The 17,608-nt window shown below is 42.7% G+C and overlaps 1 protein-coding gene across 1 annotated transcript; it reads right to left on the bottom strand.

The window, feature by feature from the left end:
- Positions 1-552: 552 nt before the first annotated feature.
- Positions 553-16,807, bottom strand: LOC139024938 (nectin-1-like). The gene is made up of 3 exons (XM_070439936.1): positions 8,599-16,807; positions 8,247-8,319; positions 553-4,960 (listed from the first exon to the last, which is right to left on the bottom strand). Exons 2-3 carry the CDS (start codon positions 8,299-8,301, stop codon positions 4,512-4,514), a joined length of 504 nt encoding a protein of 167 aa, XP_070296037.1. The 5' UTR covers positions 8,302-8,319; positions 8,599-16,807; the 3' UTR covers positions 553-4,511.
- Positions 16,808-17,608: the final 801 nt, after the last annotated feature.

The following is a 17,608-nucleotide window of genomic DNA, read 5'->3' as shown; positions in this document are numbered from 1 at the left end:
GATAAGGAAGGCCTGCTCACTGAATTGTTTTAGGGATTGTTTGATAGTGATGAGGGGTGGTCGTTTGACCGCAGACCCGTTACAGATGCAGGCAATGTGACAATGATCGCTGAGATCTTGGTTTGAAAACAGCAGAGGTATATTTGGAGGGCAAGTTGGTTAGGACGATACCTACGAGGGTGCCCGTGTTTACGGATCTGGGGTTGTACCTGGTGGGTTCATTGATCATTTGTGAGAGATTGAGGGCATCAAGCTTAGATTGTAAGATGGCCGGGGTGTTAAGCATGTCCCAGTTTAGGTCATCTAGCAGCATGAGCTCTGAAGCTAGATGGTGGGCAATCAGTTCACATATGGTGTCCAGGGCACAGCTGGTGGCAGAGGGTGGTCTATAGCAAGCTGCAACAGTGAGAGACTTGTTACTGGAAAGGTGGATTTTTAAAAGTAGAAGCTCAAAATTCAATAGGCACTCGCACATCTGAGCAATCTTTTTTGCAGGTGCATGGCAACAGTTGAACAAGATGAAGGAAAACAGAAACTGCACACTGCTCTTGATAGTATCACTGATATTTAATAAGCTTACGTATCGGCGTCACAGCCTTCGTCAGAGCTTTTGTGATTTTAAAAAAAATGTGCACCCTTATGTAGACCTAGCCCCACCCACATCCATTCCACAAATCGAAGGGGGGTGGAGGCAAAGGAAAAACAAATAAGTGCTACCAAATATAACAATATGCATTTCATAAATATTACAAAAGTGTATAAATAAGAAGTATTAAACATGTCTGTAAAATCACAATGAGGACATAGCAAGTTTTCATTAGTCATTGGGTACATCGTACGAGAAACATCAGAGTAATCTTAAATAGGCACATATTTCAGGTTCAAATTCACAACATAACATACATAGGCATTTCATCATTAAGTTCTTTAGGAAATAATGTCTGGAGGGTGAAAACCCCAAAACATTCTCTTTGACTCAGAAAGTAGAAGCTTGAATTGTTTGGGTACAGACCTGGATAGTAAGACAGAACTCTGCATGCTATCTCTGCAGTAGATTGCAACACCGCCCCCTTTGGCAGTTCTATCTAGTCGGAAAAGGTTACAGTTAGGGATGGACATTTCTGGGTTTTTGGTGGTCTTCCTGAGACAGGATTCAGACATGGCTAGGACATGCGGGTTGGCAGAGTGTGCTAGGGCAGTGAATTAAACAAACTTAGGGAGGAGGCTTCTAATGTTAACATGCATGAAACCAAGGCATTTACGGTTACAGAAGTCAACAAATGATAGCGCCTGGGGAATGGGAGTGGAGCTAGTCACTGCAGGGCCTGGATTAACCTCCACATCACCAGAGGAACAGAGGAGGAGTAGGATAAGGGCTAAAGGCTATAACAACTGGTCGTCTAGTACGTTCAGAACAGAGAGTAAAAGGAGCAGATTTCTGGGTGTGGTAGAATAGATTCAAGGCATAATGTACAGACAAAGGTATGGTAGGATGTGGATACAGTGGGGGTAAACCTGTGCATAGAGTGACGATGAAAGAGATATTGTCCCTAGAAATATAATTTAAACCAGGTGATGTCACCGCATGTGTGGTAGGTGGAACTAAAGTGTTAAATAAGGCGTATTGAGCAATGCTAGAGGCTCTACAGTGAAATAAGGCAATAAATACTAACCAAAACAGCAATAGACAAGGCATATTGATGTTAGCGAGAGGCATGCGTAGCTGAGTGATCATAGGAGTCCAGTGAGTGACTTCAGGCAGCTTGCGGGCCGGGGCCAGCAAGCTAACAGAAGGGCCTTGGAGGAACGTCGCAACGGAAGAAAGTCTGTTGTGACTCCCTCGTGCTGTTACGTCGGCAGACGGCTCCGTGTGGTAAACCAGGCCAATTGGCAGAATAGGTATAGTCGCCAAAGAATTTGTCCGGTGGGCCTCTTAAGCTAACAGTCCGATGTGCTCTGGACAGCTAGCAGGTTGTTGCTAGTATGCTAGCGGATGGGATTTCAGGGGACGAAGCGCCGACACTTCGTCCCCAGTTGAGAAAAAGAGCCAGTTGAGAAAAAGACCTTCGGGCGAATCACGTCGGTGGTCCAGTCGTGATAAGTCAGCAGAGGTCCAAGCCAGTTGGCAAAAAGAGGTATTGTAGCCCAAGGAGTTGCTGATGGACCTCTTTGGCTAGCCGGGAGATGGGCCTAGCAAGGCTAGCTCCAGGCTAATTGGTTCTTGCTTCAGAACAGTGACGTTAGCCAGGAGTGGCCACTCGAATAGCAGCTAGCTAGCTGCAATGATCCAGGTGAAGAAAAAAAAGGTTCAGATCTTGTGGTAGGAATCCGGAGATATGGAGAAAAATAAGTCAGATTTGCGCTGGTTTGAGTCGCACTGTGCAGACTGGCGAGAGTTGTCCATGCTAGAGGTGGCTGATGACTGCTAGCAGTGGCTAGCTGACTACTAGCTAGTAGCTAGTTAGCTGGCTAGCATCTGTTGGGGTTCCGGTTCAGGCGACGGTTCAGACAACGGATCAGCAGGGCTCCGTATGATGGGTTTAGTGGCCAAAGAATTTGTCCGATGGGCCTCTTAAGCTAACAGACCGAATGTACTTTAGACAGCTAGCGGGCCGTGGCTAACTAGTAGGCTGGTAGCCAGTTAGCTTTTGATGAGTTGATAAGTTCTTAAGTATAAAAATAGCAGATCCGTACCACATTGGGTGAGGCGGGTTGCGGGAGAGTATATTCAGTCCGTAGATAGAAAGTGATATTAAAATATGAAATATATATACGCGGAAAAAACAAGGAAAAATAGTTTTTACAAGGGATAGTAAGGGGCAAGACAAAAACACAAGTCCGACTGCTACGCCATCTTGGATATCCAAGATATCACCTGTTGGGCAGCGAGAGCATACTCCTCAAACAGTGGTTGATGCGTGGAGTGAAATAAGTGTTGTTGTATTTATTTCCCAGCTGCTCATATTAAGCACATTCTCTGCTATAAAACCCAAGTAGCCTACAAAACAGACCAGCGGGAAAGCTCGGCGCTTCCATTCCCTATTCCAGTGCATACAGGTTACATGTATTTTTCCCCTGCCCCTGTTGCTGCCCATTTGATAATGAGCCATTCTAAACTGAAACAAATGTTACATATTAGTAAAGACAAGATTAAATTGAGAATAGTCTGATGGGTGAAAATCACCTGGTGAGAGAACAGCTGTGCACCCCGAGAAAAGGAACAGAGCGCAAGCTTTTTTTGCTTCTTTCTCAAATCATCAACAGCCTAGAGTCGCACCATGCAGCCCATATATGTTTTGATTTCTAAGACATATTTAAGGTTGGTATCATCCACAACTAAACTCTAAATCTAACACATAGGACCTGTTTCAAGAAAAATGTTGTTTACATTTTTTTCAGCTAAGTTCAATTATATTCTTCATAATATAAAATCATATAAAATAAAATAATGGCACGGGACTTATAAGTTTATCTTGTCAGTTAAATGGCACGGAGCATAGCCAGATAACATACAGTAGGCCAACTCATATTCTGATCTTCTGAAATAAATGTTCTTCATATCATAATGTTTCTTTAGACCTGACTAAAATAAATTATGGATTTGTGATGGTGTATATTAAATTGATTTATTACACTTTTTTATGTAGATGTTCCAAAGGCGCAAATCAGCGGCTTGTATGCTGGAGGCCTGGAGATGCTAAACGTGTTTATGTTACTTAACGGTCAATTACCGTGAGACCGGAAGTCTGTTTTTGCTTGACAATAACCAGGTGACAAAATGTCATGACTGCCACAGCCCTACCCCCACCCTCACAAAGTTGGCCATCCCTGCTCTACACAAAATAAAATAATCACACTCAATTCTGGTTATAAACACCTGAACTCCTTAATCAACATTAACTCCTGAATCAACACTAGACATGTTACACTGAAAAATCAACCCTAGGTAAAACTGTAAAATATTCTGTGTACCATACAATACATTGCTGGTTCACTCAGACTTCCTTCTATTCTCCCACTCTCTGCTCAATACAATGAAAGAAAATACTAGTTTGAAACACAAAAATCATGGCAAAAATATAAACTATGTCAGTATTGTATATGTTAAATGATTAAGGGAATCATTGCACAAATCATATGCACAAATATTCCCTTACACTGTAGGTACAGTTTAAAACATCTTTAAACATTTATCAGATTACTGGGACTCCTGATGTTAAAGTTTAAATAATTAGATAAACACTAATGCTCAGGCACTATTTCAAAGTAAGAAAAAAATTATAATACAAATTCTTATTCAAATTCAGAAGAGTTTCTATGTAGAAACCTTCTTGCCTTTCAAATAATCATCAAATAACAATTTCTTCCAAAAAAGGATCTCAGGGTAAAGAAAGGTTATAGGTCGAATCATATCCCTCTGGATAGAACCCATTTGGCACCCTTTTTCTAAGTGTGGAAAAAGCAAAACCTGTAGATGAGGGCTCTGATCTTGCTTCACTTGAAGAATGAAACTACCAACTTTTTGGCTTTCTAGTATTGATTTTCACATGCAGTGATTCTACACTGTCAAAAGTAGAAACAGTGCTGCAAAGASTGAAGGAAGAGTTCTTACCTAGCACAGTCAGAAGTATCTCTGTATTGTATGCTCCACTGGGGAAAACAYTGAAGATACATGTGAAGGTGCCTTCATCCAACAGTCTGACAGCTGTTATTCGAATAGATCCAAGGTTCTCTGATGGGTTCCCAATAAACTGGACTCTATCTGCCAATCCATTCGGTGCAATAAACTTAGTAACCMCATTGGGATAAATCAGCATMAAATTATGGTTCTGTGTTTCTTCYGCAGTACTTTTCTGCCATGTTATCTGTTCRAGSTCCTYGKYTGTCTCTATCAGTCTGCAGGATAAGTCCACATCCTCCCCCTGTACCACAGTCCTSCATYCWCCAATSACMCGTGTACCTGAAGAGAAAACACAAKCCAAAAAAACAGTCCAAAAGATACCTGTAGAATAGATGTTTATGAACTCTAATAAACAGAGATGTTACCTAAACACACAGACAAGACCATTATTAGTATTTAGCTGTGCTTATGAACTTTGATATCCTATTAATGCTGAAATGTGGCTATTGCAAAAACAAATGTGCCAATTGCTCAATATTTGACCCTATTCCCATTTTGCCAGCCATAGTCAGAGGAGATGGCTAAAGCACATACTGACCTGGGTTCAGTCTACGCCCCAGGGGTACGCGCAATACCTTCAGGGGGTATTCCAAAGAAAAATGTGATTCACATTTTCAAACAGTCCATTTAGATTTTCCAACGGGGCTATACATTTGGGTGATGTTTTTTCCCGCCTGAGTAGCCTTGTTTCACTGCCAAAATTTAAATTAAACCATCTAGTTTTCAGTGAAATAACAACACAATATCAAATACAGGTAGCCTAGTCAAATAATTAACATCCAATCACATTAACCGTTACTCTCTTGCGGTAATTCCGCTAACGGTACGTACTGTATGTAGCCAAACGTAGCTGCTGCTCATTCCGCTAGATCGAAAATTGATAAATGGTTAAAAAAGTAAGGCCCGCATCCATAGACACATACCAGCTCTACTGGTAGTACTGTTACTTTATAATTTTTTTCAATTGCACCTTTATTTAACTAAGCATGTCAGTTAAGAACAAATTCTTATTTACAGTGAAGGCCTACACCGGCCAAACACGGACGATGCCTAGCCAATTGTGTGCCGCCCTATGGGACTCCCAATCACGGTCAGTTGTTTTACATCCTGGATTCAAACCAGGTGTTCTGTAGTGACACCTCTAGCACTGAGATGCAGTGCCTTAGACCGCTACGCCAGTGACTATACGCAGTACTACACCTGCAACCTGTCGACAACACAAGTTTTTCTGCTCCACGAGCACATATAATGCTAGCATTAGTAATTCTACATTTGTTGCTAGCCCAGCTAGCATGGACACTGACAGCTGTGAATCTGATGCAGCCGAAAAGCTACTTCCCCCTTACCGGGGAAGCACCAAACAACAGACAGGGACGTTGATAATCGAAGAGGGCAAATACCATGAGAATTACTGTACATTGATTTGGTGTTCACTTATATTGGGAGTAGTGCCTTTCCTCAGCCACAGTGTGTTATATGTGCAAAAGTCCTATCTCACAACTCGATGAAACGTTCACTCTTGTGTAGACATTTAGAAACATGCCAATTTGAAAAATAATCCACAGGAGTTTTTTGAGTGAGAAGACATGGATAAAAGCAACAGATAACATTAATAAGAAGGGGCTAGAAGCGTCTTATATGGGTGAGGTAAAGAGTGGCTAGGACAGGCAAGCTCCATGCTATTGTGGAGGACTTAATTCTTCCTGCTGCCGTGGATGTGGCTGGGACAATGCTGGGGGAAAAGGCCCAAAAAGACTATACAGACAATGCTTCATCAAACAGCACTGCTTCCCGATGCATCAGTGACATGGCAGAAGATGTTTTGAAACAATTACTGCTTGCATACAAGCCAGCGAAATCTATGCGTTACAGCTGGATGAGTCAACAGATGTGGCGGCCTGGCACAGCTTCTGGTATATGTCTTAAGTTTATGTGGGGGTCAATTAAGGAAGACATCCTCTTCTGCAAACCACTATAAACGCGACAACAGGAGAGGATATTTTTTATGCACTGGAGAGCTTTGTGACATCAAATGGACTTTCGTGGTCAGGATGTGTTGGTATCTTGTACTGATGGCGCAAAATCCATGACAAGGAGACATAGTTAGTGGGGCAAAGTATTGACACATTTTTTTGAATTGTGAGACGAGCTTAAAGTTTTCTTAAACTGACCATAATTTTCACTTGTCTGCCCACTTGCATGATGACGAGTGTCTCAGACAACTGGCCTATCTGGGTTATGTGTTTTCTAGCCTGAATGATCTGAATCTATTATCACACAAGGACTCTCCACAACTTATTCAATGTGCGGGACAAAATTGAGGCTATGATTCAGAAGTTGTAGCTCTTCTCTGTCTGCATTAACAAGGAGAACACAGCACCTGAGTGAGCTTTGTGCGCAATTACGTAGGTTATTTTGTCAAAACGGACGGCACAAACAACTGGATTCGTTATCCCTTTCATGCCCTGCCTCCAGTCCACTTGCCGATATCTGAACAAGAGAGCCTCATCGAAATTGCAACAAGCGGTTCTGTGAAAATTGAATTTAATCAGAAGCCACTGACATATTTCTGGATAGGGCTGTGCTCGGAGTATCTTTCTTGGCAAATGGCGCTGGTAAGACACTTATGCCATTTGCAACCACTACCTATGTGAGAGTGTATTCTTGGCACTCATATCATTAACTAAATACAGGCACAGACTGTGTGGAAAATGATTTAAGACTGAGACTCTCCAATACAACCCTACATTGCAGAGTTATGTGCATCCTTTCAAGCACACATTTCTCGTTAACCTGTGGTGAGTTGTTGATGGTTTTATATGTAAAATTTTTATAGGTTATATGTAAGATGGCTAAAAAAGTATTGTATTTATTATTATTATTTGTGGCCTGGTCCTATAAGAGCTCTTTGTCACTTCCCACGAGACGGTTGTGACAAACTCACATTCATTCTTATGTTTAATAAATGTATCATATAGTGTGTGTGGCAGGCTTACAATGGTGGCAAAAAACAACATTTTAGTGCGCTGACCTTGGTGCTAGAGGAGGTACGGCAGTTGGAGGTGAATGTTTGAAGGGTACAGGACAATAAAACTTTTGGGAACCACTGGTTAGGCTGAAGGTACTTAGTGAATATGTTATTAGAAATAATAAGTCAAAAGCCCTGACTCTTTTCTAACACTTAATCAAGAGTAAGATATTCAATACATTCCCAGATACTTGTGCATGCTCAGCATGTCTCAAAACTTACTAGTTAAAAGCATAGTAAACATACTGAGTAAAAACATAGATAAACATACTGAGTTTAAAAACATGTAAACATACTGAGTTAAAAACATAGTAAACATACTGAGTTAAAAACATAGGTAAACATACTGAGTTAAAAACATAGTAAACATACTGAGCTGCTGTGTGTGACTTATTGTACCCTAAAAGGACAAGGACTACAGTTGAATGGTGGGATTGTGTGTTTGGTGTTATTGTCTTGCCTTGTGTCAAATAGAGAAAAGAGACAAAAACATTGCATTCAATAGTATACATTTTATAACATCAATTGGAAACCTACTTTCTGTATCCCTCTGGATGATGAGTAGAATCACACAGCACAGCTTACGTAACATGCTTTGCTCTTCTCATTGCTAGGGTCATAGGGGAAATGTAATAATATAATTATATTTCTATTTGAAATTGCCGTTTTGTAATAATGACRACCTATTAATTGTTCATGCAATACATGTATGTAGGCTAAGCTATATGTAAAATAATGTTGAATGCAATCATCCATCTTTGATGGRAACTATGCACATCTTTCAATGAAGACCAAACATTTTAACAGAAATTAATTAACAAACAGTCCTACATTGGTCAGTAATAATGGATCTAAACATTTGTATCTGTAAATGTAATAGACCACTAACCTTTGATGAATGGAAGTTCCTCTGCTGGAATAGCCGAGAAATKTGTTTTTTGACGTTTGTGCTGACARAWGTCCTCAGTAAGCCACAGTAGCTATAGCACAATGGGTGGACATTGGTTGAGACAGTTTAGTCTCCACCCCACTCGCAGACTCCTGGCTTCTCATAGGCTGTGTACTACGTCCTTGAAAGCCCGTACCACCATCTACTGGTTATTAAACATACCCATAGGCMTCATTACAAACAAACAAGAATGATGGGACAAAATTATTTATTTTATTTTAGAAAAACAAAGTTAAATACAACAACAGGCCAGCATCTGTCTGACTTGGGACCCCTCTCTCTGATGATACACTTTATATGCAAAAGTATGTGGACACCGATTGAAATTAGTGGATTCAGCTATTTCAGCCACACCCATTGGTGACATGTGTATGAAATCGAGCACACCGCCAAACATTGGCAGTAGATTGGCCTTACTGAAGAGCTCAGTGACTTTCAATGTGGCCCCATCGTAGGATGCCACTTTTCCAACAAGTYAGTCCGTCAAATTTCTGCCCTGCTACATCTGTACCAGTCAACTGTAAGTGCTGTTATTGTGAAGTGGAAACATACAGGTGCAACAACGGCTCAGCTGCGAAGTGGTAGGCCACACAAGCTCACAGAACGGGACCGCTGAGTGCTGAAGCGGGTAGCGCGTAAAAATTGTCTGTCATAGTTGCAACACTCACAATCGAGTTCCAAACTTAAGCAACGTCAGCACAAGAACTGTTCGTTGGAAGCTTCATGAAATGGCTTTCCATGGCCGAGCAGCGGCACACAAGCCTAATATCACCTCACGCAATGCCAAGTGTCGGCTGGAGTGGTGTCAAGCTCACTGCCATTGGACCTCGGAGCTGTGAAAATGCTTTCTCTAGAGCAGTGGTTCCCAAACTTTTTATAGTCCCCTACCCCTTCAAACATTCAACCTCCAGCTGCGTTCCCCCTCTAGCACCAGGGTCAGCGAACTCTCAAATGTTGTTTTTGCCACCATTGTAAGCCTGCCACACACACTGTACGATACATTTATTAAACATAAGAAGGAGTATGTTTTTGTCATAACCTGGCTCGTGGGAGGTGACAAAGAGCTCTTATAGGACCAGGCCACATATAATAATAATAATCAATGATTTTGCTCTTTACTTAGCCATCTTACAAATAAATCCTTATTTGTTCATCAAAAATGGTCTATAACTCACAACAGGTTAATGAGAAGAGTGTGCTTGAAAGGATGCACATAACTTTGTAATGTAGGGTTGTATTGGAGAGTCTTAAATCATTTTCCAAACAGTATGTGCCTGTATTTAGTTTTCATGCTAGCGAGGGTCGAGAATCCACTCTCACATAGGTACTGTACATGGTTGCAAAGGGCATCAGTGTCTTAACAGTACAATTTTCCAAGGCAGGATACTCTGAGTGCAGCCCTATCCAGAAATCTGTCAGTGGCTTCTGATGAAATTACAATTTCACAGAACCGCTTGTTGCAATTTTGATGAGGCTCTCTTGTTCAGATATCGGTAAGTAGACTGGAGGCAGGGTATGAAAGGAATAATGAATCCAGTTGTTTGTGCCGTCCATTTCAGGAAAGTACCTAATTGCGTACCCATGTCAACCAGGTGCTTCGCTATATCACATTTGACGTTGTCTGTAAGCTTGAGTTCATTTGCAGACAAAAAAATCATACAGGGATGGAAAGACCTGTGCGTTCTCCTTGTTAATGCAGACACAAGAGCTCCAACCTCAATGTTGTTCACACATTGAATATAGTTGCGGAGAGTCCATGTAACCCTAGATTCAGATCATTTTATTTTTTATTTAACCTTTATTTAACCAGGTAGGCTAGTTGAGAACAAGTTCGCATTTACAACTGCGACCTGGCCAAGATAAAGCAAAGCAGTTCGACACAAACAACAACAGAGTTACACATGGAATAAACAAACATACAGTCAATAATACAATAGAAAAAGTCTATATACAGTGTGTGCAAATGAGTTAGGATAATGGAGGTAAGGCAATAAATAGGCCATAGTGGCAAAATGAGTACAAATAGCAATTAAACACTGGAATGATAGATGTGCAGAAGATGAGTGTACAAGTAGAGATACTGGGGTGCAAAGGAGCAAAATAAATAAAACAGATAACAGTATGGGGATGAGGTAGTTGAATGGGCTATTTACAGGTGGGCTATTTACAGGTGCAATGATCTATGAGTTCCTCTGACAGCTGGTGCTTAAAGCTAGTGAGGGAGATATGAGTCTCCAGCTTCAGTGATTTTTGCAGTTCGTTCCAGTCATTGGCAGCAGAGAACTGGAAGGAAAGGCGGCAGAAGGAGGAAATGGCTTTGGGGGTGACCAGTGAAATATACCTGCTGGAGCGTTTGCTACGGGTGGGTGCTGCTATGATAACCAGTGAGCTGAGATAAGACGGGGCTTTACCTAGCAAAGACTTATAGATGACCTGGAGCCAGTGGGTTTGGCGATGAATATGAAGCGAGGGCCAGCCAACGAGAGCATACAGGTCGCAATGGTGGGTAGTATATGGGGCTTTGGTGACAAAACAGATGGCACTGTGATAGACTGCATCCAATTTGCTGAGTAGAGTGTTGGAGGCTATTTTATAAATGACATCGCCGAAGTCAAGGATCGGTAGGATGGTCAGTTTTACAAGGGTATGTTTGGTAGCATGAGTGACGGATGCTTCGTTGCGAAATAGAAAGCTGGTACTAGATTTCATTTAGAATTGGAGATGCTTAATGTGAGTCTGGAAGGAGAGTTAACAGTCTAACCAGATATCTAGGTATTTGTGGTTGTCCACATAAGTCAGAACCGTCCAGAGTAGTGATGCTGGGCGGGCGGGCAGGTGTGGGCAGTGATCGGTTGAAGAGCATGCATTTCGTTTTACTTGCATTTCAGAGCAGTTGAAGGCCACGGAAGGAGAGTTGAGGCATTGAAGCTCGTCTGGAGGTTAGATAACAGTGTCCAAAGAAGGGCCAGAAGTACTCAATGGTGTCCGCGTAGAGGTGGATCAGAGAGTCACCAGCAGCAAGAGCGACATCATTTATGTATACAGAGAAACGATTCGGCCCGACGATTGAACACTGTGGCACCCCCATAGAGACTGCCAGAGGTCCGGACAACAGGCCCTCCGATTTGACACACTGAACTCTGTCTGAGAAGTAGTTGGTAAACCAGGCGAGGCAGTCATTTGAGAAACCAAGGCTCTTGAGTCTGCCGATAAGAATGTGTTGATTGACAGAGTCAAAAGCCTTGGCCAGGTCGATGAATACAGCTGCACAGTATTGTCTCTTATAGATGGCGGTTAAGATATCGTTTAGGACCTTGAGCGTGGCTGAGGTGCACCCATGATCAGCTCGGAAACCAGATTGCATAGCGGAAAAGGTATGGTGGGATTCGAAATGGTCTGATCTGTTTTTTAACTTGGATTTCGAAGACCTTAGAAAGGCAGGGTAGGATAGATATAGGTCTGTAGCAGTTTGGGTCAAGAGTGTCTCCCACTGAAGAGGGGGATGACCGCGGCAGCTTTCCAATCTTTGGGGATCTAAGACTATACGAGGTTGAACAGGCTAGTAATAGGGATTGCAACAATTTCGGCTGATAATTTTAGAGAGGGTTCAGATTGTCCTGCCCAGCTGATTTGAAGGGGTCCAGATTTTGCAGCTCTTTCAGAACATCAGCTATCTGGATTTGGGTGAAGGAGGATTGGGCAAATTGTTGTGTGGTGTGCAGGGCTGTTGACCGGGGTAGGGGTAGCCAGGTGGAAAGCATGGCCAGCCATAGAAAAATGCTTGTTGAAATTCTCAAATATTGCGGAATTATCGGTGGTGACAGTGTTTCCTTGCCTCAGTGCAGTGGGCAGCTGGGAGGAGGTGCTCTTATTCTCCATAGACTTTACAGTGTCCCTGAACTTTTTTGAGTTTGTGCTACAGGATGCAAATTTCTTTTTGAAAAATCTAGCCTTTGCTTTCCTAACTGCCTGTGTATATTGGTTCCTAACTTCCATGAAAAGTTGCATATCGCGGGGGCTATTCGATGCTAATGCAGAACGCCACATAATGCTTTTGTGGTGGTCAAGGGCAGTCAGGTCTGGAGTGAACCAAGGGCTATATCTGTTCCTGGTTCTAAATGTTTTGAATGGGGCATGCTTATTTAAGATGGTGAGGAAAGCACTTTTAAAGAATAACCAGGCATCCTCTACTGACGCGATGAGGTCAATGTCCTTATAGGATACCCGGGCCAGGTTGATTAGAAAGGCCTGCTCGCTGAAATGTTTTTTTTGGAGCGTATGACAGTGATCGGGGGTGGTCGTTTGACCGCAGACCCGTTACGGATGCAGGCAATGAGGTAGTGATCGCTGAGATCCTGGTTGAAGACAGCAGAGGTATATTCGGAGATCAGGTTGGTTAGGATGATATCTATGAGGGTTCCCATGTTTACAGATTTGGGTTTTACCTGGAAGGTTCATTGATAATTTGTGTGAGATTGAGGGCATCAAGCTTAGATTGTAGGATGGCTGGGGTGTTAAGCGTGTCCCAGTTTAGGTCACCTAACAGCACAAGCTCTGAAGAAAGATGGGGGGCAATCAGTTCACATATGGTGTCCAGGGCACAGCTGGGGGCAGAAGGTGGTCTATAGCAAGTGGCAGAGGGTAGAGACTTGTTTCTGGAAAGGTGGATTTTTAAAAGTATGAGCTCAAATTGTTTGGGCACAGACCTGGATAGTAAGACAGAACTCTGCAGGCTTTATCTGCAGTAGATTGCAACTCCGCCCCCTTTGGCAGTTTTATTTTGTTGGAAAATATTATAGTTAGGGATTGAAATTTCAGGGTTTTTGGTGGTCTTCCTAAGTCAGGATTCAGACAGCTAGGACATCCGGGTTGGCAGAGTGTGCTAAGGCAGTGAATAAAACAAACTTAGGAAGGAGGCTTCTAATGTTAACATGCATGAAACCAAGGCTTTTACGGTTACAGGAGTCAACAAATGAGAGCGCCTGGGAAATGGGGTGGAGCTAGGCACTACAGGGCCTGGATTAACCTCTACATCACCAGATGAACAGAGGAGGAGTAGGATAAGGGTACGGCTAAAGGCTATAAGAACTGGTCATCTAGTACTTTCGGAACAGAGAGTAAAAGGAGCAGGTTCAAGGCATAATGTACAGATTCAAGGCATAATGTACAGACAAAGGTATGGTAGGATTTTAATGCAGGTGAGGTAAACCTATGCACTGAGTGGCGATTAGAGAGATATTGTCTCTCGAAACATAATTTAAACCAGGTGATGTCACCGCATGTGTGGGAGGTGGAATTTAAGGGTTAACTAAGGTGTATTGAGCAAGGCTAGAGGCCCTACAGTGAAATAAGGCAATAATTACTAACCAAAACAGCAATGAACAAGGCATATTGACATTAGGGAGAGGCATGCATAGCCGAGTAATCATAGGGGTACAGTGAGTGGCTCGGGCCGGAGACATGGCGATTCACGCAGCTAGCGGGCCGGAGCTAGCAAGGTAGCAGAAGGGCCTTAGAGGGACGTCGCGATGGAAGAAAGTCTGTTGTAGCCCCTTCATGCTTGTTATGTCTGCAGACCAGTTGTCGTAGATCAGCAGGGCTTCGTGTGGTAAAAGGGGTCTAGGCCAATTGCCAGAATAGGTATAGTGGCCAAAGAATTTGTCCGATGGGTCTCTTAAGCTAACAGTCCGATATGCTCTAGACAGCTAGCGGGCCACGGCTAGCAGGCTAGCAGATGGGCATTGAGGGGACGTTGCGACTTAGGAGCAAGTTGATAAACCCCCTCGGGCGAAATACGTCGGTAGTCCAGTCGTGAAGGGTCGGCGGGGGTCTAGGCCAATTGGCAAAAGAGGTATTGTAGCCCAAGGAGTGGCTGATGGACCTCTTCGACTAGCCCAGAGGTGGGCCTAGTAAGGCATGCTCCAGGCTAATTGGTTCTTGCGCCGGGACAGAGACGTTAGCCAGGAGTGGCAACTCGGATAGCAGCTAGCTAGCTGCGATGATCCAGATGAAAAGGTTCAGAGCTTGTGGTAGGAATCCGGAGATATGGAGAAGAAAAATAAGTCAGATTTGCTCTGGTTTGAGTCGCGCTGTGCAGACTGGCGAGAGTTGTCTAGGTTAATGGTAGCTGATGACCGCTAGCAGTTTCTAGCTGGCTACTAGCTAGTTTGCTGGCTAGCTTATGTTGAGGGTTCCGGTTCAGAGGTAAAGAAATAGCAGACCCTTGGGTGAGGTGGTTTGCAGGAGAGTATGTTGTAGTTGAAAAAATATATATGCGAATAAAAAAAAGATATATACATGGGACACGACAAGACGTTCAGGCAGGAAAAAACATCAACCAGATAGGCTAGTCGTGGGAGAAACTCATCATCATGCAAGCAGTCAGACAAGTGAAGATTATGGTCAGTAAAGAAAACTTTAAGCTCATCTCGCAATTCAAAAAACATGTCAATACTTTAACCCATGATAACCAGCGCCTTTCTTTATGTCGCTGCCCATATCATTGCATAATGCAGAAAATACACAAGAGTTCAGGGGCCTTGCTTTAACAAAGTTAACCATTTTCACTGCAGTGTCCAAAACGTCTTTCAAGCTGTCAGCCATTTCCTTGGCAGCAAGAGCCTCTCGGTGGATGCTACAGTGTACCCAAGTGGCGTTGGGAGCAAATGCTTGCACTCGTGTTTCCACTCCACTGTGTCTCCCTGCCATGGCTTTTGCGGCATCAGTACAGATACCAACACATCTTGACCACCAAAATATCCTCTCCTGTTGTCCTGGTTTCCAGTGGTTTGCAGAAAAGGATGTCTTCCTTAATTGACCCTTCTTAAACATAACGGACATACACCAGGAGCTGTGCCAGGCCCGCCACATCTGTTGACTCAGCCAGCTGTAACGCATAGAATTCACTGGCTTGTATGCGAAGCAGTAACTGTTTCAAAACATCTCCTGCCATGTCACTGATGCGTTGTGAAACAGTGTTGTTTGATGAAGGCTTTGTCTGTATACATTTTTTGGCCTTTTCCCCCAGCCATATCCGCGGCAGCAGGAAGAATTAAGTCCCCCACAATAGTATGGGGCTTGCCTGTCCTAGCCACTCGGTAGCTCACCATGTAAGACGCTTCTACCCCTGTCTTATTAATAGTATCTGTTGGTTTTATACGTCTTACTACTCGAAAGTCGTCTTAATTCTCACTCAAAACTACTGTGGCTTATTTTTCAAATTGGCATGTTTTGTTTCAATCTGTCTGCACAAGAGTGAAGGTTTCATTGGGAGTTTCATTGTGAGAGTACTTTTGCACGTACAACAAACTGTGGCTGAGGAAAGGCACTACTCCCAATATAAGTGAACCCCAAATTAATGTAGTTCTCATCATATTCGCGCCTCTTCGATGGTCCCACGTCCCTGTCTGTTGTTTGGTGCTTTCCCGGGTAAGGGGGAAGTAGGTTTTCGGCTGCATCAGATTCAGAACTGTCAGTGTCCATGCTAGCTGGGCTATCAACAAATGTAGAATTACTGATGCTATCATGGAAGCAGACAACTTATATCGTCTTCAGGTGCAGGTGTAGTATTGCTAGTAGTAGCTCCCACGTGGTGCAGCAGTCTAAGGCACTGTATCTCAGTGCTACAAGCGTCACTACAGACACACTGGTTCGAATCCAGGCTTTATCATAACCAATTGGGAATCCCATAGGGCGGTGCACAATTGGTCCAGTGTCATCCGAGTTTGGCCGGTGTAGGCTGTCATTGTGAATTTGTTCTTAACTGACTTGCCTAGTTAAATAAAGCAGCAGTACTACCAGTTGAGCTGGTATGTGTCTCTACAAATCCAGGTCTTACTTGTTTTAACCATTTATCATTTTTCGAGCTAACGGAATGAGCAGCAAATATATTTGGCTACATACGGACTGTTAGTGAAATTCCTGAAAGAGTAATGGTTAATGGGATTGGATGTTAATTATTTGATTAGGCTACCTACATTTGACATTGTGTTGTTATTTTGCTGAACACTAGATGGTTTAATTTTGGGGGGGGCAGTGAAACGAGTCTACTCAGTCGAGAAAGAAACATCATCCAAATGTATAGTCCCGTTGGAAAATCTAAATGGACTGTTTGAAAATGTGAATCACATTTTTATTTTTATTTGGCGTACCCCTGAAGGCATTGCGCGTACCCCAGTTTGGGAGTACGCACAGGTAGCCTAGCGGTTAGAGCGTTGGGCCAGTAACTGAAAGGTTGCTGGTTTGAATAACTGAGTTGACAAGGTAAAAAACCTGTCGATGTGTCCTTGAGCATGGCACCTAACTCTAATTTGCCCCAGGTGCTGACCCTGTAGGTAGGCTGTCATTGTACATAAGAATTTGTTCTTAACTGATTTGCCTAGTTAAATAAAGGTTAAAAAAAATGGTAGTTTGTACATGTCAGATATTGTCTCAAGAAGGCAAAATGTACTGCCACAAATCATTGCAGATAAAGTTAAGAATTACAAAATCTTCAATTCTACAACATCTACAGTACAGACCTGCACCATGATAACGATAACTTTGCAGCTTGTAGAAGTACATATTTCTGTGTTTTTGGAGCTTTGTTACTATTTCCATATCAGGAAGACAAAGGTCCTAAATACTGAAATGGTCTTTTAATTTGTACAGTACAGTTAGCACATTAAATGTGAATACAGTAATGTATACTGTACTCTATTGTGCTCTACTGTAATGTACTAAAGTCTAGTTTGTGTATGCTAGCTTACTCAATCATACACCCTAACATACAAGTGCATTGATACATAACATTAAAGTTCTGCAGTGGCAACACAGCTAACACTGTTACATATATTGTTTTAAAACAAGCTCACATCTCAAATAATTGTTGCCTAAATGAGCCATGTAAAGACAAAATAGAAAACACAACAAGCCCTATAGAAACAGGGCCACATCAGAACACTGAAAACAT

Source organism: Salvelinus sp. IW2-2015, unplaced genomic scaffold (assembly GCF_002910315.2).
Source record: "Salvelinus sp. IW2-2015 unplaced genomic scaffold, ASM291031v2 Un_scaffold2044, whole genome shotgun sequence".
In the NCBI taxonomy this organism is placed as follows: Eukaryota; Metazoa; Chordata; class Actinopteri; order Salmoniformes; family Salmonidae; genus Salvelinus; species Salvelinus sp. IW2-2015.
This window is presented reverse-complemented; position numbering and strand designations above follow the sequence as displayed.